Here is a 25,444-nt window from a genome sequence, read left to right as displayed (position 1 = left end):
TGTGAAAAGAAATTCAGGCTATTTGCACAAAGGACAATGGAAGAAGAAATCCTTTTTACATGGTGAGGAATGGCTTCAGAAATCTAGATGAAGCATTTCCAGCAACATAATTTGTCTTAAGAGTCTTAATCATGACTAACTGATAATGCCTAAGTGACAGAGAAAGATGAAACCCCTGGAACAAAAGAAAAAAAGCAACCAACTGCATTCTGTATATGAGCACATTTGCTTTACTTGTGATAATTAAAAAAGAAACAACTGACTAGTATCCTGGGAAACAGACTAGAAATAATGGTATGTAGATACATGAACAAATAATCCTCTCCCTGCATAAAATGCACTCAATCCTAATGGCTTAATTCTTTGATTAAAATCTGTATTTCAGAAATAATCAGACTTAGATGGCCATTAGTTCCAAGCCAGCATGGGTAACCCTCACCCTTATTGCATATTCGGAGGGTGGGGGGGAGGTAATACTTCAAACAGGTGCTGACATCTTTGGAGTCATTCCCATCTGCAGGCTGTATGGTATCACATATCTCTAGCACTACTATGTCTTTTCTGGTTACTGCTCAAGTAATAACTAGCTGTCTTCCCTTGGCTTGCATAAAGAATGTATTACCAATACTTAGATGAACTTACTGTTTATTAATTCATCCACAGACATTTGCACATTCTTGGCAGTTTCAAACATTCCTTGCCATATGCTGAAATACTTTTTCCAGCCCAAGTTCTAGAAGAGCTATAACTTTTTGCATGAAACTTATTTAGAAGAAAATGTGGGTTGTAAGAAACTTGAGTACTATGTTTTTGCATAAAAACTAAAAAATGTTTTCTACTTAAGAGAAAAACAAAATCACTGTGAACACTCCCGCCCAGTTGCTATAAGCAAGAAGAGAGTACACTGACACATAAACAAAATATTTTAAGAAATATATTTACATTCTACCACACAACATACTACAATAATTCAGGTTTACTTTTCTGCCTGAAAGGTTTAAAAGCACTACTGAAATTACTAAATATGCAGTAAATCAGTATATGAAACATGAAACAGGACATTTACCAAGTATTTGCACATATATCAATGATATTACCAGGTAACATTTTGCCTGTCCTCAGGATGACACACATCAGATTTTCTCTTTTAAATTTCAGAATGGAAAAAAATTTAAAAAACCCAGACCAGAATAACCTGGAGATAAACCTTTACAAGTCCTTTTTTCTGATAAGGAATATACAAATATTCATTTTCTTCTTAAGCATTTCATTATTTCAAGAAAATAAAGCACATGTTTATCTACTTATGAAGAAGAGTACTATGCCAACATGTTGCATAATATGTCTAGAATAAGTATAATGTTCCCATTTTTGAAAGATCACAAAACCTGAAAATATATTTAGTTGCATTTTAACTAAATACAAGCCTGTTTACCACTATTATTAGCCTACTATTCCAAAAGAGAATGAAATAATTTTGTTGTGAATTATATTATTGCCATGTTTGTCATAGCTGATAACATTTAGCAAATAAGATAGGTCAACCTATCCAAATTCTGTGAAATCTGAATAAAGGTTATATACAGAAATAATTCAAACTTATGCCCTTCCTCTAACATTCAAGTAATACCTCCAAATCAATACATTACCTTTAAGAAAATTTTGCCCCCAGCTTCTTTACATGACCATTACCTTTATACCTTATCTGGTAGCACCATTGTTTAATGAAATAATTGTCTCTTACCAATCCCTCTGTTAATTACTTTATGGAAAACATCTTCCAATGTTTCCTCTAGCTACACTTAAAAAAAGCACATACTTCATAGCACTCACATTTATACAGTAATGTTTGTTAAATTAATACAGTGTATCATATTTAAATCAGTGAAAAGCAATGCAGCTGGAAATTCTAGTGACAGATGATAATGTGAAATGAAAAAGGGACACCATGCGTAACATTAGACACAAAAGGAAAGATGAACTAATGTGATATTCAGCCACTTAGTGCAAAGGAAGGCACTGAAGCCAACAACTGAAAGAGTCTTAGATAAATGGAACTGAATAAATTGTATTAATGCTTTTGAAGGCTAACATGCAATTTCCATATACAATCATGGCTTCCTATAGAGTAGTCCTCTATTTCCTCTGACGGTATCAACGTGTGGATAGCCCACATAGGTGAGGTTTGCCCCCAAGGGCTAAACTTTACAATATGTCAGTAATCTACCTTGAAATCTCGGAAAACTTAACATATAAAAATACAGGCCCTGCTTTTATAACAGGAATACCACCTCTCTTCCATGAGTACTCTAAGCCTAAGGCCATAACACAATTCTGTTTAATCACTCCTGATCATTGTAGTTTAAAGGGGGCTCTGGTAAGCATTACCGACCATTACAAGGGTGAAAGAAAATGCCAAAACCACCTCACTATGTCATTTTAAGAATGAGATCTAAATCTGCCCTACTCACTGCAAAGCTATTTCAAGCTTCTATTAGTTCTTTGTGCAGAGAAGACTTTCCTACCTCTGCTGACAGATACTACAGTAAGCAGTCATAGTCAGAGATGATAGGGTTGACTCCCAGACAAAGCAGCCACAGAACATTAACAAAATTAGGCCTGGTTTAGAAAAATTCCATGCAAGCTGTGTACACCCCCTTTCCACTAGTTCCAAGGCACTCTCTAGTATTCATAAATAGCTGGGCATATGAAGGACACTTCTCTGCTCTTTCTTGTGTGCTATGAATTGCTCTAACATGCTTGGGGAACAGGTCTTCCAGTTCAGGGCTTCCATGCACCGTCAACTCATTGAAAAGGAGCTGCAGCACAGCAGAGGACTGGGTCATACAACTTTCAACTCTGACTACTTACTGGTCAGAAAACACGTCCATCTAATGTTTCAAGTTGGCAAAAATAAACATGAATGCTTAGGGAATGATGGCTTTTCTACACTGTCCCAAGCAGGCTCTACTGGTCCATTTTCAATTTAACATGTGTTAATACCACTTGGCAATGGGAAGATTCAGCTATATATAGCTCCATCGTGACTCTCAACAGTCGAGTCCCACAGTCAAATCTACCAGCAGATAAATATATCGGCTTTAACTGGCATTGCTCAGAATATATTCTCTTCCCACTCAGCTGTTGCTGAAAAATCCTATTGATACTTTTATAAAAGCATGTTTTCAAGTATATTGAAGTGCCCTGTATTGCAGTAATTTTCTGCCTCTGTTCTGGACAGATAACTCTTTAAAATGAATTGTAGACAAAAGTGAAACAAAGAGACCAGTGATTATGTTTCAGCAGAGCACTTTAACACATACTTAAAATAAAACTTTGAAGTAATTTCAAAACTTCACAAACACCACCAAGTCAGAATTCTGAACTGGGGTTTACTGTTTTAATCCGAGTCCCTGTGAAGACACTGGGGAAAAAAAATTCCTTGATTTTAACATACAGTGGAAACAATCTCTTCTGAATGTTAATCATGACCAAATGGCAATCAAGACTCTAAGAAATTTATCCTATTTCTGCTAAAAAGTCTGGTTTTACCACTACAAAAACACAGAGTATGAAATGAGACAAAGCACAGCATATATCATAAGGCAAATTGCATTATTTTAACAAATTGCCTCTACCACACATTTGTCTACTATTTCTTCTGCTCTTCTACCCTTCCTGTTTCCTCAAATTTAGAACATTTAGAAGACTTTCAGAATTAGGCTTCCGAGAAAAAACATAATCAGGACAATACTAATGAGTTTTCAAGAATCAGCATTTTAAGGGTTAGTATATAAAGCTACATGGTGAAGTGGCTTGCTTTAAATATAAATGTTCCACTGGAAGGAAGATCATGTTTTGCAATCCTGGAAATGAGGCTTTCATTCATGCTTAAAATCGTTTTATGACCACTGTAAGAACACTAGGGTTCCTCTTTACTCAGGAAAGGGCTCCATAAAGATGTATAGAATAAAAAAAAAAGAATTAACAGTGTAGAAGTTCATTTAGAGTTATGAAATGAAACTGTAACTAAATACATTCTTCTCATAGCTCACCCAGTCAAACAGTCAGTTGTTACTGCAGCAGTTAATTTTTAATGCTGAAATTACTACCCGCTTTGCGATATATCATGTGGTCACCTGCAATACTAAAATATTTAACAAGCAGCATTGAAACCATACACAAAATTATTTTACGTGAACTCTCAATGATAATCCCCAGATCTTTTTGTTCTGTTTTTAAGGCCAAAGAATTTACAATCGTAAAGCATGTAAAACACTCCAGACATTCACTTTGAGGCAAAAATTTTTAATACGGTTCTTAAGTAGTTAAAAGTCTATAATTAATGATGCTTTATTCCATTTTAGCTTTGTCAAAAGATTTGTGCAGTTACAGTAACTGTTAAATCCTCATTCTATGATACATAGCAATCTTCTTTCTAAATTCAGCGTTTACTTTGTCAAACCTTTTTCATCTATCTCAAAGCAGCAGCAACACAATTACTCTGCTCAGTTGTACTGTAAACTCAAGAACCTGATATGTTCACAGATCCTAGACCACAGAAACGCAAAAAGGAGCCTTTTCAAAAAGCACACCTTTAGTTCTGCAAATGGCATGCCTCTTCTTTAGAGGATCGTAGAGGATAAGCACAAAATCCAACTCCACCAAATCACTGAAACACCAAATCATCACCAATGGTTCCATAAAAAAGGAATAAAGCAGATGCTTTCAAAAGAGGAAGTAAGCAAGGTAGTATCAGGTATGAAACACAATGTCTACAGTTTTCACACTCTAGGCATATCTAAATTTTCCCACATCTTTGGTATTCACACCTATAGCAGACAAACCAAAGAATGTAAGTTACAACAACAACAACAACAACAACAACAACAAAAAGCTTCCTGACTGATCAGTAATAAGCCAATGTGCCTCAAAGCTCACCAAAATGCTAAACTCCACAGTCTTATTTATTTAAACACTAGGTGTAGTTCAGCATACTAAGTGGCAATTACCAAAGCTGCAAAGCTACTTCAATTGTAAGGCCAAGGGGCAATTTTCTGCAGAAGTTATTTTTCCCATTCTAGTACAATTGAGCTCTAGTTTCTAGATGATACTCGAACACAAACAAACAATATAAAGAAGGTTCAGTCACTTTCTGCCCTCTAACCTGCAATCCCAAGTACTGCTGTGTAGCACAAATAGAACTAGTGGGGATAGAGAGCTTTCAGGGCTGCGTTAGGTTATGGTGATTGCTAATGCAGAAGGAATACACAAGAAAGTAATTGGGCCTTCTATTCTGTACTTCTGCTTAAACCAAAATGCTACCTGTTAAATGCTTTTGTTCGATACTATCCAGCAGGAACTAGTCTTGAGCCATCTTTCTGACTCCCCTTTCTGCCATTTCCCATTAAAAGCCAATATAGGGCAGTAGCAAAACACAAATTCAAATTATTTCCATAAGGCACATTGTATTCTTGATTAAGGATGGCAGCTGCCATGATTTTTAAAACAATTTTCAAGCACGCATATAAGTGAAGAAGAACCATAAAACAACACTCTTTTCTTGAAAGGAGCATGATTATCTGCTTTTAAAATAAATGTCAGATTGCTTTTTGTATCTTTATTTTTGAATGTATTCCTAGTCAGGATAAGCTGGGAATATTTTTGACCTCACCTATTCCTGTAATGTTAGAAACAAAGCACTTGCTGTATTCTCTAAAACCAGTAGCTTATTCAGTACATGCTAGATCAGCCCTCCAGCTTCAAAGGAAGGTACATGGACCCCAAAAATAAACAGATGTGGAAATAATTGTCCACAAAAAAAGAAATTCCCCCTCCAATCCAACCTATAATAGCTCTAAAAAACAGCTCAAAAGCATAAATTCACCATCCACTCCAAAGTTTGTTACAATTGAACTATTGATACTGATATCAAACATTGTTTTATGTAACATTTCAGTTGAATACAACAATTAAAATATATTCCAAATCTCTGTACTGAATTATCAGCCTACACTTTAAAGAGAATGCTTAGAAGAGACACTTTGCAGCAAATTCCACTTGAGAGTATCTGGCATTTTCTATGTAATGATGTTTTGCCTGATAGTTACCAGTTGCAACAACTGGGCACCCACACCTCAGGGGTGCCTGTGGGAACTCACGGGGTGCTTGCTCACCAGCGCGTGGGTTAGCAGACCGAAGGGAGCTCCACAGCTACACACAAACGCTAAAGCACTCACGTGTCCATTAGGAGATGTGTGGATAGGGGAACCCACTTCACAAAAGAGGCTGTTCATGCTTGTAACCAACACCAGCTGTGAGAGAGAGGTGTGCGTGTAACTGTGAATGTGTATGTGTGCATGTCTGTGTGATTTTAACTTTTTGGAATTAGTTATAGAACAGCATTTAGAAATTTGTAGGTGTTCCTTAACACTTCTTAAGCATCTAGTATTCTGGTTTATCTGTTGTATTGCTGATGTTAATCCTAAATACATAGTTCACTGATTTCTAGTTAATTAAATCTTTAATAAATCAGCAAACCACTTCAATCTCAATGTGTTTAAACCATGGGAATTGAGCAGGAGTTTTTTTATGCCACTCCAACATTTCATAGACTAATGATTACCAAACTTCATTTGAGGCTTCCAATGGGAATGGATTCATTGAGCTAGAGGGTTCTCATTCTCCATAGCTTACTATCTTGACTATCCTTTTTCACGTATCAAGTATCATGTTTCACAGCTCTGGGCTGGAATTAAGGAATTTTCAGTATGGGACATAACCATGAAATACATATTCCATTTCACTGAACTGATCTGAATTTTATCAGACGACTTCTCAATTTCCAAGTGAAACTCCTGCTTGTCAGTGGAGAAAAAGCTCTTCCAAATTTGAAGTCCATGGAAGTTGTGTGCATGCTTACAAATTACTTGCATTTTTAAAAAATATAAAAAAAGGTCTATAAATACATAAATTACTACCCATTTTTTAATAACAGTCACAGCAACTGTGCACTACCTTCTCTGTGCATGTCTTAAAAAGAAGTGCAGAATTGTTCAATACAGAACAGTGCAAAATATTTTAAAAACAGTGGTCACAACATACTGCACTAGAGATACTCTATACCACCAGTTTCCCGGTTCTGTTGGTTCTGAATCCAGACTGCCCAATTGCTTTATCAAATGAATGCTACTTTTGATGCACTAGAAAAGGCTTTTAGGACATCAGTAAAATGCAACTCTAAGAGGGAACTGTGGCTTCTGTTTTGGCTGGTTTCCCATAAAAAAGAAGACATACACATATATAAATACGAGGAATCAAAACATCAAGTGTTACCTACCTTGTAGAGCTGAAAAGCTAGCTTAATTAATATTTCTGCAACAGAGGGGCCAAAAGCTAGAGCACCAGATTCAAACTCTTCAACTTGGTGGTTCAGGGCCAACTTTACTGTGAACAACTCTGCAAATCTATGCCTTTTATGCATTAAAAATATCTTTCAGCTATTGCAAAGCTTTGAAGAAGCATTAAAATTTCTGCCAAAGCAGGAATTCAGTAAGAGCTGGCCTGAGGGTATGGACTCAAAATCTAATACTGTAAATCCAAATTAAACATTGCCTCCACCTTTTGCTTTCAAAACTGGTATCAAATTCTCATTCCTTTCTCTCATACGGTCCCAAACAGGACCTTCCAGCCATAGACCTGCACTCTGTGGAGAATGCCAACAAACCAGCAGTTGACAAGTTCAAAGAAAAGCAGCTACCTTTCCAACAACATTAGGTTACAATAGGCACAAGGCAGCTATAGCAGATGATAAACACTGAACCAGAAGCTACAGACACAGTTACGTAGAAGTCACATGCATTGACAAAGCCAGAAGAAAATCCATTCATCTAGAAAACTTTTCTGAAGCTGAGAAAGTGATAGGTAGCTTTTACTCATTAGGAAACCACTATTCACTTGCAGTCACAGGCTTGGTGAAGAGGAGTGTTCTGTCAGGACCTGCTGTTTCTCTTTCTTTACATCCAATGGGTCTCCTCTTTTAAGGTCTGTCTGAAGATCTGCTCCTCACTTGGTAAGCCTCAATCTTTTCCAGGTAGTCAACTGTTTATTCTCCATCTATCCCAATAGGAATGTCTCACATTCGGAAGCTAGAGCTTTCCTGTGTTTACCACCACTGCCTGGTGTACAAGATACTTTGGAGATTCATAATACTGACAGTTAAGGTAAAGGAAATGTAGTGAGGAAAAGGATAGGAGAATCATGCAATTTGAATTTGTCCCTTCAGCAGACAATGCCAAATTAGTGTTTTAAAAATGAAAAGTTTTATAACTCGTTATAAACTTGTTTGTTATCTCCAGCAAAGGACCAACCAAACCAAACCAAAAAAACCCACAGAAAAGGTAACTTTTTTTGGTAGTTCATTTTTACTATCTTTTCTCTCACCAAGGACAAAATAAGGTCTTTTACCAGCATCTTGCACTCTTATATCTACATTGCTTTAGTAATCAGCACATAAAGTGGTAATATCCTCAGCTTTCTATGATTGCTCACCATCCCCTGCAGCTCTCTAAGTATGCAGATTTCAGTTGTTATAAAAATAACTGAAGTATCAAAATACTTGAACCAATGCTGTTTGCAAACAAAAGGGAAAAGCTATAAATAACTACTTACCAGATTCTCTTCAAACCACTCCCGTATACACACTGCTGTAGCCCCTGGAATTTGATTTCGCAATGCTTCTTTCTCTTGAGGATCCTCTAGCATTTCCAATGCCATCTTTAGATCTTCCAGGAGATGCAAAATTTGAAATGTGCCCAAGTATACTGATGGAGCAGGTGACACAATATCATAACCACCATTAGCATACTCTGTAGCTGACTTTGTACCTAAAACAAGTGAAACCAGGAGAGACGATAATGTAATACAATTGTTTTGTAAGTGACAAATATATAGGTACTACACGCTACAACATTTGGACTTCAGAAGCTAACTGACAAGCATCAGTATTTCAGGCTTACAAATACTTGAGTTAGTCTCTAGATAAATAATGACACTGAAAAATTAAATGTGAGAGGTATGTACAAACATATTAAAAAAGAACTTTGATGCAGAAAACATTTGCAATGTCTGTTAAATTACAAACGCCAAAACCTTACCACAAATTATCTGTAATTTTCCATGGTTACCATGAGATGTCACTAACTTCTCAGCTACATAGTTAGAAGTCTCCACACAGAGCAGTGTTAAGCAACTTAAGAAAGATTGATGCAGTCCTTTGACAAGAAACTTAGATGAAAATAGATTGTGTTACCAGAACTAGAAAAATATGTGACCTTGAGCAGGTTTATAACCCTCCCACAGAGAACAAAACCCCAAAAGTTAGTAATAAAAATGGCTATGAAACTTTGCTAGCTCTCTAAATTACAAAAAGCCCTCTAAATTACACCACCTCCCTCCTGCCAACCTTCCAGCACCAATATTATTTTCTCAAGAACAGTAAGCACAGCAACAAACACATCTCACTTGATGGAAGAATTGTAAATAATACAAATTCTAATATCTCAGCGTCTTTTTGTCTTAATACCCTGTGTTTCAATGAGATGCACACTAAAATAAGCTATCTTTTCTCAGTCTTGAATTTCAGACCTTGATTTCATTTAATATCCATTTGTTTCTTTGAGAACTAGTCAGATGGAAAACTTCTATTTGCTCTACTTTTTACAGTTTTTATTTACAATTCGTTGCCTCATGTACATAACAGATTGTACTCATGCCTTCATTCCTGTTCTCTCTGGCATAAGCGATCACATTTCCCCCCTTTATTTGACTTCATGGGAGAATTTTTTTAGGCTTTTGATCATTCGTATTGTACTCCTCTCAATCCTTTCATTTTGTAACATGCTTTACAGGTGTATGTTGGATCCACATAGCATATAGTATTCCTTAGAACACTGTATCATTGATCTATACAAGGGGATTATAATAATCTCCACACTATTCTTCATTTTAGTCCTGTGTTTAACATCATTTACATCTTATTTAGGAACTTATTTATTTCAATGGGCCTTTGAAAATTATTTTCTAAGGTTTTTTTCCTGAGCAGGCCTATTTAATTTGAAACTCGGATGTATAATTCAAATTTTCTTCTTGAATGCACACTACTTTGCGTTAAATCAATGTGAGTTTGCCTGCTGTGGTTATTTATCCGCCGTGATTCGGACATTACAAACTATGTTTGAACCCAATGATTCATTTTACACATAGCCTGATATACAACTAATACTTAAATGCAACTCATGAATACACTGACACTCTAGGTCCTAGTACACTGAAATGCCTTCTGTACCTAGATTAGCTTTTAACCAAAATGCTAACTGAACATTTAATCCTAATGTTGTTTTCCATCTCAATCAGTTTTTGGTCCAATACAATATTTTGTCTCTCATTTTGTGAATGCTTAACTTTTCTCAAAGCTTTTGGGAAAATTCTAAATATTAACCAGTTTTCCTTCAACCACTGCTTTAATGACAAAAAGAATTCTGTCAGATCAAATATCTTTGCAAAAAATTATGTGGTTTGAATTCTACTGTACAATATATGTGGCTTTTTGTTTGACTGTTTTAAAGAATGCAAAGCCATCTCTAGAAATTTCTGAAGTTTTTGCAAGGCTCAGTAGTAGGGATTTTATTTTTTTTAAAGCAACACTCTTTTCACTACTGGAGTATTTGGTAGAGTCTTAATCTCTTTTCAAATTCATAATGTTTCCTGTTTGGTCCTGTTGACTTCTGCTACTTATGGAGTTTATTTTAATACCTCAAGTGTGAGATCTCATCTTCATTTCTGGCTAAGACCATGTCCAAGATAAAGTTTCTTCAATATCCGGCGCTACAAAGACTGCTACACAAGGACAACTTCACCTCATATATCAACCTCGTCTTCCTGAACTGTTTCCTTTCAAGGAGAGGATCAACTAACTATTTTGCTGGATTTGAGTATTCTAACCACTAGAACATATTTTCTTGTGTATTTCTATACTCTCAGCTATTTATAGTTGTTTCTGTTTATGTACTTCCTAATGCAGATTAATATTAAACTCTAGCAACTAAAAATAGCAGATTTCCAAATTGTGTAAGAGCCATTTGGATCATGTAACCTCTTAAATCTTTTCTTTCAGCTGGAGTGGCTGACTACACACACACTAACTGAAATCTGGCATTGTCTTCCTAAGTAGCATGGATGCCACTTTTAAAGATATGGCTTCCTTGGTTATTGTGACATTAGCACTTTTAAACTAGTTTTCTCACTCTTTCTTTTGGAAAACTCCATGCTAATTTTTTCTGTCTTTTTGCTTAGCAAGCACTTTTCACACTAGAAAAGCAGACAGGTTCCAAAGTTATTTCATAATCAGCTTTGTTAGCTACCCCTTCAATGAACTGACAATTTAAAATAGATACGGAATGGGAAAAACTTAATGGAGCATTCTGTGAGAGTATTCTTCATGTTATTTATATGAATACTTTTTATATACAGACAAGAGAGAAAAAAACAAACAAAAATCCACACAATCCAAACAAAACCACACAAACTTTCAGGCCCACAACCAATACTTCAGGTGTGAAATAAAATCCATAATCTTTAAGATAAATATAGATTTAAAACAGTTGTTCACGAGTTCAGTTAATTATACTAGGTAATTTATACAGCCATACCATACATACCACTAACTTTCTTGAGGAGAGTATTGGTGACATCTTCCCTCACCAGTCTAAATGCCTCACTACATATCACATCTTGCCCCCATCCTTAGATAATCATGGCTACACTGTTACTGGTAACACCTACCTTCTACAGAAAATAATTTTAAATTCTGTAGGAAAATTCAATGACAGTGAAATACAGACATTTTGGCACGCCTTTATTTGACTTGCCTCTATCAAAACACTAGGAAAAAAACCCCATACACACACACACTCTTTAATCTTGGCAAATGAAAGAACTGTCACCCTTAAGAAACTCAGTTCTATAAAGGTAAAAATTTTCAAGCATTGGAGCACAGCCAGCGCCAGCCAGGAATTATATGTTACATGATTTCCTGAGACTGGGCATATTCCATATGTATGCTTCAGTTATTCCAAGCTCTTCAGCTGACTGTTCAGACTGGCAAAATTTTAAGCATCCTCAACATCTCGCATTTTATACAGCAGTGGAAGGTCATAATTTCTCAGTACTCTCAAGAACTGGGTCCATGTGTAAGGCACATATGCCAAGTTTCCATAGTTGTAATCTAAGGTGGGTCTTGAGGACAGTCATGTCCTGTATAGGGACATTTGGAAGGTGGTAATGTGTTTTTACTGGTAAGGAACATCAGTTTGACGTGTAGTGATTGAGACAAAGTCAATTTAAGAATTTTCAGGTTTTTTTCTTACTGTTCCCTTTCCTGCCTCAAGTTTTCCTCCATTTAAGTTTGCATGAAATGAGAAATAAAAAAAGAAGCCAGAAGAAGGAAATATTTTTCTATTCATTGCTAACAAAAAAAGATGCAACAAATGAAAATCATCACACATCCTTATGGCAAACACGTGTTCCCTGAACTACCTAACAACGCACAAAAGCTGGTATATCTTACAACTTACCCCATACCTATGACTGGAATTCATTTTGAGCATAAATAGTACAGGATTTTAAACTGCAGAAGACAATAAAAGATACTTCAAAATTTTCTTAGCTAATAATAGTAAACAGACAGCACAGTATTTTTTTGCTTATATGAATAAAGATATAATGATCTTACAAGTGAACTGTCTGTAAATTCTTATATGCATGAGTTCCATTAAACCTTGAAAGGAAAAACATCTCTTCGATTAATACCAACTAAAGTTAAATGAAGGAAGTAGAGATTGAAAGGCTCAATTTCATTCATAATTTTAAATCTTTCAACTGAGGTTATTACCCATGAAATAAATTATTAATATAGATATATCTAGCAGTACTATTCAAGATTTGTATTTAGACTTCAAAAAGCAGGCACTGATGAGACAAGAATGTACCTGTGTTTGACACCATCAGAAAGACAAACAAAACCCCAAACCATATCAGTATCCTTATCATGCCAAGAATACAGGGCATAATTCTGAGATGTGCTGAAGATTCTAGCTTTCAGCAATCAAAATTCCACTAGCTTCAAGTCACTGGGATCACAAATATTAAGCAAGGACTTAGAAGTGCTTTGCTTTGCTGTGTAGGGGCCAGAGTACTCAACAAAAGTTAGAAGGCCCTCCCATGAGTAGTTCTCCTTGTCTGGAACAGGAGCTACCCACAGATCTCAAGTGCATAACTAAGAGAACGACCTTTCACACCTCCCCATCAAATACATGCATGCACTCTTTTGTGAAATAATTTTTAAACTGGTTTGCTACTGTAGCACCTTTTATTCTCCCAGCTGAAATGGAAAATGAAGATTCCTCTGAACACAACAACTAATGCACTTTATACTAGGTAAAGAAATGCAGAAATGGAGAGTTCAACTCAGCATTTTAATTCAGAAAGCTTCCTGTTTTACTGCTTAAATTCAAAAGAATCACAGGCTTGCTTCTCTTATTTGCTTTCCATGTAGTTTCGTATTAAGTAGGATATATATTGCTTACCAGAAGGACAAGAACACACCCTGAAAAAACAGAAGTAAAAGGGCGTAGGAGTAAATAATTATATTTCTTTGCATTAGTTTAAACCTTTATATCATCATGCTGCAAAGCACATTAAGTTTTAGCATCAGACAGTAAGAATTTGGATCTCCTTGCAGACTCATGCAAAAAAAGAGACGCCACAGTGTTACCAATACACAATACCATTAACAGCAATTAATTTGTGTGTAGCTTTATTATAGATAGCTGAAGTGGGGAAGAATGTGGTCCAAGCATAAGAATTTTATAGATACTCAGGAAAAATGAGTGCAGTTTTGAACTCTTGCAAAAAGACTCATTTTGTATAGCCTTGAACAAGTCAGTCTTCCTGTGCCTCATTTTTTCCAGGGGTAAACAGTACACAGGGGAATCTTTTGTCATTATGTTTATATAATATTCAACACCACGGTTTCCTAGTGTACTACTGGAACACAATTAATCATCATAAATGTCCACCTTAGAGGAGCAGGAAAGAAAGAAAGGGAAGAAAAAGTATTAGAACTGAGACATTCCAAGCAGCTCAATTCTAGCTTCCACATACAGACAGTGTATGAAGGAGGTTAAATGTTGCTGCACAGTATATGTATGGTAGAAAGAATAACAAAAGTAATAAAAAAAGGAAAACAACCTTTAAGTTACACATTTCCTACACCCTAACCATGCAAGCACACTTTTAGTTCAAAGTTCCTTGCAATTAGCTGAATGGCTTCAAAGAAACGTTCCTTTTGGGCAAATACATAACCTATTGAAAAAAGAGCACTACTGGTGGCTTGCAAAAATAAGTTACTAAGCAGAAATAAAGAAAGAAGCAGAAAGCCTTGCTAGTTTGAAAATCCACTCTCCTCAGCTTACATTGTATACATTCATCCATCACCCAACTTTCATCACTCTTAGCAGTAGATACAGTTTCTGATCTCTCACTTTTCCTTACATCTTAACTTCTGATCCCCTGCATTCATCCTTATGATCTCAGTCTTTTCGCTCTAAAACTGGTTGAGTTTTAGAAAAAAATCCTGGTAATACACAACTCAACCATCAGTGGTTAAAGAGATTTTCTTAAAACTGCTGACTCCTTTAGTCAAGAAAACAGAAAAAAACAAGAAAAGCCCCACAATAAAACCCAAAAGCTACTTCTATACTGGGGTAAGGATGACTTTCTATAAAGCCAAAATACTCAAGGGTAACAGTTTTGATATCTGACCAACAGTGGTTAGAATGAAATTATAAGAATACATTTTCTCTGGCCTTTCAGTCAATTATTACACTGCTAAAGAACTTTTTTTTTACCTGAGTTTTTGCTCAATGAGTATATAGGGTGTCCAAGTTCTTCCTCTCTCCTTCAAGATTACAAAGTGTAATTTTCTTTGAAGCACAAGTCTCTTTTTCTCATGAAGATAGCCTTGAAAACGTGAATTTATGTAAACTAGTAGTAAGGTCTGGATGGGACATAATTCAGCCTCCTCGTTCCTAAGCCTTCTGTCAAAGGAGTGAAGAGGTAGCTCACAAAATCCTTTCTTCTAATACTGTAATGTAAAATACATCACAAATGGTGTGTTTTGAATCATAGCTCATATTAGCTTCTCGTCAAATCTGTGCTTTTAGATCTTTAACTACAGGGAACAGTAACTGTTAAGCTGGATTAGCAGGAAGCCCTAGGAAAAAAATTCCAAGCCTAGAAACGTTAATGACCACATTCAGATGCAGGTTTCATGCAGCTCAGATGATTTTCAACTGAGCTTTATTTACAACCACATGTGGAATCCTTGAGACAATTTTCAAGAACTGTCTATAATTTCTTATGCAAATTATCTATGTAATTACTCAACCTTTTTCCTTTTACATGCTTATAGACTCCAAGCTGTGATGTGCAGCACATTAGGTACTGTATACACAACTACAACAAAAAGATCTCTCCTATCCAGAAACACAAGCTAAGCAGCCAGGAAGATGGATTATGCAGCTATGATGGAGATTTGAGGCTGAGCCTCCATCACACAGGAAAAACCAGGATCAACACATTTTATTAAAGACAAAGAAGAACAAATACTTGCACCAATTTTCTCTCTCTCTCTTTTTTCCCCGTATTTACACAGAAAAATACATGTATTTAGGGCCAGTGAAACCAGCAGTCTAATTAAAACAGTGTTGTGAGACAACAAATACATCTTTTTAGTACAAAATCCATAACTGTTTGTAGTAAGCAGTAGTAAGCTATTGGTAACATGAATACTGTTTCATGAAAAAATGAATCTCTGAAAGCACAGGGAAAATAAGAACGTTCCATTTTTCTGAGGAAATAAAGGCATCTTGTTTCATAAAAATTACACTATTTTGATTTTTAAAAACTCTTTCAAATCAATTTCATTGCCTTAAAGTAGGAAGTTGAGAAGCTATGATTTTGAATTTAAAGAAGTCCCATGTTTGATAAAACTTGTTTAAATTTAAATCTTGGAAATCTATTCACTAGCTTGTTAAACAACTGAGTGACTCATGTACTGAAAAGCAGATCACATCATATAAACCACAAAAGAACCTTTGTGTCTCAGATTTTCAATCCTATGGGGTTATGGCCATCATGGTTTAACTGCCTTTCTTTGCTACATATTGTATCTGCAGCTATTTACATTTCTGTTTCTTTTCAATCCTTTTTCAAAACTTAATACAAATACCTATGAAGTATGGATTTTGTTTTGCATAAACACAATGCAGTACTGCATTTCTGGTGAGTCGATGTAGGTGTCCAGGTCATGACAGTATTTTTGTTGTTTTATACTTACAGAACTGTTTATCTATAGTCAGAGATAAAGACTTTAAAGTAGCATATTTCAATTGTAAAGATTTCTCCATTTTTAATTAGTTTTAACTCTTACTTTCAAGAAAACTTCTAATTTTGTTGTTTTGCTTGAAAGACAGGAACACATGCAAGGGAAGCTGAAGACCGACTTGATCACTAAATCACTGTTTGACTAGGACCTTCAAAGGACAATTTTGTCTTATACAAAACAATTTAAAACATCTATTTTTGTAAAAGATCATTAAGTGTTTATAGAAAACAAGTTCTCAATGCTTTCAGCTCCATAAGATTCTGTAGTACTGACCCGTTTATAGAGGGAACCCATCAGTACTACAAACAAGATTCAGAGCCTTCACTCTCTATCTTGTGCTCAGACCCCCACTATCAGTGAGAAAATATGCTTAGGACAGTGAAACTATGGGAAGCATGTTTTGGGACAGGAGCCCAAAGAGCTATAATGACCTCTTGCAAGGTTAAGCACTCAAAATTGAGGAAATTCCAAACTCCAGGTTGCTCTGGCAACCCTGGGTAAGGAATGAGTAGACAACGCTGCACACGCACAATCAACATGCAAGTTGCCATGATTTTCACATGCTTTTAAAACACAGATTAAAACTGCACTTGAACAGTTATGCAAGGTCTTAACTTGAAAGCTACAGCATGTGCAAAGCCCCTACAAAATATAGTATCGAACGGCTGTAATGGTTATTCAAGTGTGCGGAGTTTGTGAGACCATGTCTTAGATGTCGTTAACAAACCTAAGAGAAAGATGATAGCTGACGTGAAAAATTATAGATTAAATAAACAGAAAGACAGTGAATTGCTATATTTTTAAAGTTTTAAAAGGTTTTAAATTGTTATAAATCTGTTATTGTTGACAACATCTAAGGAATTAACTCATTAGCTTTTCCAAAGTCAAGTACCTGAAGCTAAATGTCAGTACCTAACAAGCTATAAGAAGTGTTATAAATGTTGAACTACAAATTAGAAACTCTAAATATTTGTGTTAGGTTTTTATATTTTCCCCTTTAATATCCAGGATGATTAAAGGTCACCATTTTTATCTTTTTTTCCCCTCACAATATTCTTGATACATAATTTTCTGTAACTGTTATGACAGGAAGTTATACATTTCTCTATCAAAGACCTGATTTCAAGTAATTTATTATTTAATTTCATTTTTCATACCTCTATTGCTATAAGATCAATGCATAAATATGCTCCAGCTAATGGTTTCAAAAAGCCACTACAGTGTCTTGTATAGTACAACTTCACAAATGCTCACCTTAGTTAATGTATAGCAGTAACAAGATAAACAAGTGCTGTAGTTATATTATTTCTTTTGTTCAGAAAAAAGCCAAAATTATTGGTTGAAAAAGAACAGAAAATAAAAAGGAAATACACTAATCATAACTGAAGCACAGCCTATTAACACAATTACAATTTATTTAGAAAATACAAGAAAACCACTGCAGCTGTTGCTGTTCAATTACTCTGATTTATAATGAAAGAAATTGCTCATTATTTAAATTATTCTATTCCCTCATCATAATTTCAACTATAGTCTGTGCCAGTTCAGTGCTCCAAAAGGAAATTCTACAAAGATCTCTGTATTAAAATGATAAAAAGCTATACACCTTTACTATAGAAACTAAATTTTGAATTTGAAAATACTGTGAGCCTTGAATAGGACATAAGTGATAAAAATATAAAGCCATCTGGAAGTGTACAAATTGAAAAGAAAAAATAGAAGCTATTCCCTAGTCATTCTAAACAATCACAAGAGGCTTGTACTGCCCATCAGCTGCATGTCACCCAGCATGTATGTCAAATAAGACCCACCCCACGCCCCAACACATACTACAAAAAATAGGATTAATTGCTCTCTGTCTGGTCTGGACAATTTCAGTCCCTTATGAAGCAGAACAGAGTTGTCTATCTTCTTCACTTAAAGTGCTGTGAGACTAGTCCTTGCATTCTGAATGAATTCTGTGATGATGTAATATGACTATTCATGGTTAGAGGATGAGGTCACTAGGAAAAATTTTGATTTCCTATTATTTATGTAGGAACTCAGTGAAAACCTTATTCCACAAAACCTAAAATTCATCCAAAGGGGTTCAAATGAGAGTGTTGGTATTTTTTGACCGGTCTTGCATTTTTAATCCAAGTTCTAATCACTTAACTAGAGGTGATTTAGTAATCTAACACATCCAGGAACATAGCATAGCTCTGGAACTTGAACTCAATTCTTTTCACAGTAAAATTACAATGGGGCAGAACAATAAAAGAAAAAAAGACAAAAAAAACCCCACAACCCCCCCCCTAAACAGGTCCTCCTTCAAATTCTGGCAAATAGATCCTATGAGGGAAATATATTAAACTTGAACTAAAATCTTGTTCATCTCTTAAGTATAATTTCCTCTAAAGGCTCCTTTTTCAGCAAGGGTGTGGGAAGTGGTTGGGTTTGTACCACACAGCCAAAGCTGTGCTGTGAACTGAACACAAGTGTTCTGCCACCTCGAGAGAAGAGAATTTAAACATGCATACTTCTTGGACAACTTCTTGACAAAATTTTTAATTATTTATATTTTTTAATCTTTCAGTACTAATACTGAAATATCAGTACACACCCATGTGATAACACATTTAACTTTCTCATTATTTTTCAGTAAGCAATAATTGCAGGAGCTCTGGTTAAAAGGAAATTCAATAATTACACTGATTACTTGGTGAATTTGAAGAGACTTGAGCTGCAGCCTATAATATTGTGACAGGAGTTTTTAGATCTTACAATTATGGTCATTATTCACAAAAGGAGATAATGGATTTCCAGATTGTTGACAGAGGGAAGCAGTTTGATATAAAATAAAATCAAAATTTTAATTCATTAGGATATATTGCAAAGAAAAAATAATCAAAATCCATAGTCCTATAAAGAAACCCATTTTAATAAATGGGTACCAGCTGAATAAAAGGGAAAGTAATAACTTGGTCAAACCTCAGAAGGAAGCAATGCCAAAGTCATTCACCTCAAATAAAGAATGTGTAGACAGACCCGACATACGGGCACTTTCTTTAGAGAAAGCCTCTGTTTGGAGTGCAAGTCATTCTAGCTAATGGGTAAGTCATGTTCATTGACAATCACATTAGCCCTTTTTGCTATTTTAGTCAAATCAGGCTAATCATTTAGCATGCCTAATTTATATAGCTATGAGGGTGGGTTATCAGTACAGATGTACTGAAGCATAAAAGACTTGAGAACACTGACCTATCTGTCAAATTTGATCAAGCCCAATGAAATTCAATTTGTTAATCTTGCTTTACAATCCTACCCTCATGCACTCTAAACACTAATACATTTTGTATTGCACTGAGATGCACAGTCTACAGTGAGACTTTTTATCTGGATTAATCAGAATCATGTATGAGCTATGTTAACATTTGGAGTAAGGGACAACGGTTTTAAAATTAGAAGGCTAAAAGTAGGACTGCAAATCCATAAATATTTGTAATATGTATTTGCATGCCCAGTTCTTACCTTAAAGGACAAGACCACAATCTAATATTTTAATAACTACAGCTAATAAAAGAAGTCAGGACTGTTTTTTCATTAAACAGAGAGAATGCTGGTTTTGCATGTATATATATACACATCTACTCAAGCTTCAAAAATTAACCAATGTAAGTTACACATCTCTGGACTTCTCACTTCTCTAAAATAGTGATTAATGCTCATTTTGTGCCTAAAGCAAAGATTTCTGAGGCCAAGAGAAGAGCATACTTCTTCTAGTACCCACTCAGGCCTCATTCCAAATGAAACATCTTTTTCATCAGCTACATAAGTTTCCGACAGTAATGAAGTTTAGCCTTAGTCTTTGAATCCAGTGCTGCTGTGAGATATCCACGGAATTTGGATACAGTGAACTGAAAGCACAAGCTCTGAACAGTAGATTTTTTGCTGTTTCCAGTCTACTTTAAGAGCAGCTACCTTTGCACAGATGATTTATCCAATATTTGCATAATATGGTATATATATAAATCTGCAGTTAGAAGACTCTCAGTCCTGATTTGTTTCATGATAGTCCTCCCGTCCTCCTTCTGAAGGAGCATCCTACCTTATTTGTTCTCTCACCACACAGGACAAGAGAACATTCCCTGTTTTCCAGTCCCTGCCCAAATTGCATACAGAAGTTTACTGGATTGAATTAGAATCAAGCTTGAATAATTACTATGTTCCTCAATTTGAGATGAATATGAATAATAACTGTATCCAAGTATAAGCTCCAGCAGATCTATTTTGTCCTTAAGTCATACCAGAATATTCAAGAAATATTTCTGGAACCCACAGAACACTAGCTAGAGGAGAACAACCAGAACAGACTTAACTCAACCTGTCTTAAAATGTCTTAACTATTTCTAGTAATGGAAAATAATAAATCAATCAATCAATCAGGTGAACAACCTTCACACCCAACTGAGCTTTTACTTTATATTATAACTAAAAAGTAAGTAAAAGAATAAAGCAAAATGATTTTTATTGGTACAGGTAGATATAATTCTGAAATCATATGGGAAATATTCAATTAACATTGATAAGACTCGAGACATGCATTGTCTGGGAAATATCTTCGGGTTTTTTTCCCATTATATTCCCATATAAGCCTGTTTTCCATATTATATTGAACATCAGTGGACATTAGACTAAAATTATAAGTAGTGTGAAGTCATAGAGTCAACTCTCTTGAAGAGGTTGCCAATTTGCTCGTGATCTATCCCTGCACTGTGGAGACAAACTCTACATACCACTAGCATGCCTGAATCTTTTTGTTTCAGAGCTTGGATACCAACACCACTACAAAACAGCTATGAATGGGACATGCAACCTGCTGATTCACACAGAGCATTTCTTCCATCATTTGCTTTGCTTCTCTGTATCACTGTCTCCACCATCATGGCAACTGAGTGGGGTAAAAGCAATGTTGTTTGGAAGCCTGAACAATTTAACTCATTCCTTTTTTTACCAAGGTTAAACCCTAAAATGTTATGGGCACAAACAATCTGAAAAAGGAGTGGGGAAAAGGAAAAGAAAGTTAAAAACAAAAAAATCAAACCTGGCTTCCAACCTCAATTATTTTTCTAGCATGAAACTAGAAGTAATATGTGATTTTCTTAGGCAGTCATATATTGCCATTTAATCAGTTACGCCACATATTACAAGGCTATCTTTCCGTACCATGGAAGAAATACCCAACACTACCCACCTACTGTCTTACCCAGAACCAGCCTCACAACAACCGTTTTTTCAGAGCTTCCATTCATGGAAACACTACTGAGCAGCAATGTTATCATCTCACTGGAAAAACTGTACAGCCTGTAAGTCTGCAACATTTCTTTGAAGGGAATATGAAATGGCATCTTCAAGTAAAACTGAAATTTCTTCTAAACAAAACATAGCACTGCTCAGATAAGCAAGGTGATAGACCTGTTTGTTGAATACATGGTCTTTTATTGCTCATAAGAGGAGATACCAGACAATTTGAGATATGTTGGAAGCATGATCTATTAACAGAAAAGATTGAAGCAGATGAAATCCTATGGAATGACAAGCATGAAAATCCTCAAAATCATGGCAAGTTTGCTAACCGTTTCCTTCAAATGAAAACATGCCACAAAGCTCTGGCAATTCCTGGAAGAAAGTAAGTGTCTAATCTGAAAATCAATTTAACTAGAATATGTCTATTTTTCTTTCTTTTGATTTTTCTGAAGAACAGAATCATCAGTGCATCCATCGTATCACCAATGTGTGCTCAGCTATGTATAAATCATCACAGAAGAGAGGTATTGAGTTAAAATTTCCAGATGCATGCAGATGATTTATGAGCACAGGTTCCATAGCATAATTAAAGGGACATGGGCTTCTATGTTACTTTGGCTTTTTTATAGCACTAGCCGGTATGATAACGCAAGGTTTGCGATGGCTAAGAAATTATTTCAGTTCCCTAGTTTATGAATTATGGTTTAGGACTTGCTTTTCTTGTTCTCTCTTTACATATCTGAGGGAAGCCCAATGCTTCCCTGACTATCTGTTTACGTGTTTTGTAAGAGCTGAAGAAATAAACTCCCAATTAACTTCTGTTGGTTAAAATCTTGTTTGAATAAAGTTTTGCATTCAGAAAAAGAAGGGAGAAGGAAATACGTATCTAAATTCTCAATTCCATTTGCCTGGAACTTGTTCCATTGGTGTGAAAAGTTATTTGTGGAGTTTTATCTATCACATAGTCACATTTACACTTCTGTATATCTTAGCAGCCTGTTAAAGCTTGCACATTTAGAATAAAGTGAAGATTCATATGTGGATGAGAGGGAAAAAAAAAAATCTAGAGATTCTTTAAACTAAAAATCCTGGATAATTACTTCCTGCCTAATCACAGCTAGTCTGATATTGGAAACTCCATATTAGTCTCTGGATAGAAAGCTTTACTAGAAGAGCAGGAGGAAGAGCAGGAAGAAGCACAACTGCAGCAACAAGAGGCCGATGCCATCTACTTCATCATTAGGGGGGAAAAAAAAAAAGAAGGGACAGCATGGGTGTCACTGTTTAAATTTATAAAGCTTTAGTGAATGCTTTCCCATTGTGCACAAGTGAGATCATGGCCCTACCCAGATACTTCTTTTAGGAGCTCATACTGAACGGTGTGTAAGCACAAACCCCAAGGCTACTGAGTTCTAACCACAGAAATTAACTTCTCTTCTTGGATGCTGTAATGTTGAGAGATATTTTTTTAATTGCCTTAACACGAAAGCACCAAAAGACAGCAAATACTGTCTTGCATCATATACCTTTCTAGTGGACAGCTGAGTAAAAAAGAAATTCATAACTCCACTCCTGGATTTAAATGTCAACAAAAAGATACACATTCTAACTCTTAGGCCATGAAGGTAATTAATAGCTAAGCTATTTTAAATATATATCATAAATAAAATTGTGTATATTTTTATATATGTATGTATTTATGTATATCTATGTGTCTGTGTGTAAAATACAGATATATATACCATCCAGCTAACTATAAGACTTGGTGAAAACTTTTTTCAAAGACACACTGAAATAAAAAACTAACATATACAATATGGAATGTTACCACATGAATTAGGATGTGTTTATACTACCATATAGCCTTAGAGCAAAGTAAATCACTCTTACTTCAATATTCACGTCTGAGGTGGAGTTGCTGGTTTTCTTCCTTTATTTTACTTTAAATTTTCTTCACATAACAGTTGAACCAGAGAAATTTGCGTGTCGCAGAACTTGACAAATTGAGAATAATAAGTAAAAAAAGCAAACAGGAAAATTGCAGGAGGGAAAAAGACAAACATAGTTAAATCAAAAAAGAGTTTGGTATAAAAGAAAGCATTATTATACCTGCAATGATGTCGTCCATCTGCTCCAAAGCTGCTTCCAGCATATGACTAGCGTCAGAAGCCATCATCTGTGATTTCTTCAGACCTTTACTTTCTACTGAAAAAAACAGATGAAACCACGTGTATTACACTAAACCAGACCTGATAGAAAAATATGTCACTGTTACATTATAAATTAAGCCACACAAGCAGAAGTCCACACTAGCAAAAGTACAGCCTAGTAATATGAAAACTAACGAAATTGTTCCTATTCTTGATAGATAACTTGGGATTTGAGTTTTTTCATTCACTGTTAATTCATTTATTTTTTTAAGAGATTTTACTAAAACAAGAAAATGCAGATGGAAACAAAACCAAACAATCTCAAATACCAGAAGCTTGAGATTCCCCTACCCCTCATCCTTAACAGTGGTTTCCTAGATTCAAAGTTCAGTGCATTTCAAACTTTTGCACTGTGCAGAAAAAGATGGTTGACTAGATTTCAATGAAGGAATGAACACATGGTGAAAAACATGCTTAATCTATAAGCAGAACTCTGTAGGAGCTCTGCTTTTTGATTGCTGCTTTAAGAGTAAAGACAATTCCGAAATCATTTTTACTCCTTTCTATATCCCTATGCAATCTTTCTACCACTTCTTTCATGACACTGAAAACAGAGTTCTTTCTGTTCCAATAACCAAAATGCCCCAGGTATGAAGTTTCTGAAGTTACTGCTGCCTCTTTCAAACAGGATTAAAGACATTCATGTTACCATCTGACATTAAGGATAACAAACAAAATGTTCCAAAATTAGACTCTACTTGTGAGTTGGTGTTGCCGGACTCTTAGTCAAGTAGCAGTCATTATTGTCAACAGATGACATTTCAAAGGCGAAAAAAATTTACACTGTCCATTTCACTGCCAGTGAGAAAATTCTCTCTGAAATAAGGCCCTTTTGCACATCGCTTCATCGCCGAAGTATGAAACCAGTGCCCACACAGCGATGAACAAGGATCGTACTTATACATAATTTTTGCAGTGCTCTAACACACAATTCAAAACACTGAAAAAGCCTAATTTAAAGGGTCATAGAATTTTGATTTCTCTTCCATGAAGGGTGCAATTCAGTCTTCTCATATTCAATCTTCTGATAAAGCAGGTTTTTAAATCTGTAATTCAAAACTGTTCAATTTTGACAGCTTTCTAAGCACCACAAAACACACCTGTCTGACAATGGCTAGAGATATCCTTCAAATGATGCAGACTGTAGACAAGTGTATCAGCAATGGTCAGATGTTTGTGGGGCTGATGTATTCCAATGCCACTGAAATTTCACTATTCTGTACTTATCATGCGATAATTCAACTATTCTGAATTTAAATAAATATTATAATAATCTCTAATGGTAATTCACATAGATGAAAATATTTTGGTACTGTGTTCATCCAGTGACAGTTCAGACACTGGCCACCATGACCAATTGCATGACTTTTAGCTAAATCACCTGCATTTACTATCTCAGTTGGAGCCTGCCTAAACACTAGAATGTAGAATCAGCAGCCAGAGG

At 35.4% G+C, this 25,444-nt stretch overlaps 1 protein-coding gene across 1 annotated transcript in view; it reads right to left on the bottom strand.

Moving 5' to 3' along the window:
• The window catches only part of PPFIBP2 (PTPRF interacting protein, binding protein 2 (liprin beta 2)), an 86,663-nt gene extending 62,697 nt beyond the window's left edge, over nucleotides 1–23,966 (bottom strand). Inside the window, exons 1-2 of the mRNA XM_010563912.1 lie at nucleotides 23,900–23,966; nucleotides 8,671–8,885 (exon numbers count right to left, since the gene is read on the bottom strand). Coding sequence (XP_010562214.1) covers nucleotides 8,671–8,885; nucleotides 23,900–23,966 — 282 coding nt within the window. The remainder of the gene's footprint in view (nucleotides 1–8,670; nucleotides 8,886–23,899) is intronic.
• Between the last annotated feature and the right edge of the window lie 1,478 nt (nucleotides 23,967–25,444).

Source organism: Haliaeetus leucocephalus, unplaced genomic scaffold (genome assembly GCF_000737465.1).
Source record: "Haliaeetus leucocephalus isolate CR32 unplaced genomic scaffold, Haliaeetus_leucocephalus-4.0 Scaffold173, whole genome shotgun sequence".
Taxonomy (NCBI): domain Eukaryota; kingdom Metazoa; phylum Chordata; class Aves; order Accipitriformes; family Accipitridae; genus Haliaeetus; species Haliaeetus leucocephalus.
This window is presented reverse-complemented; position numbering and strand designations above follow the sequence as displayed.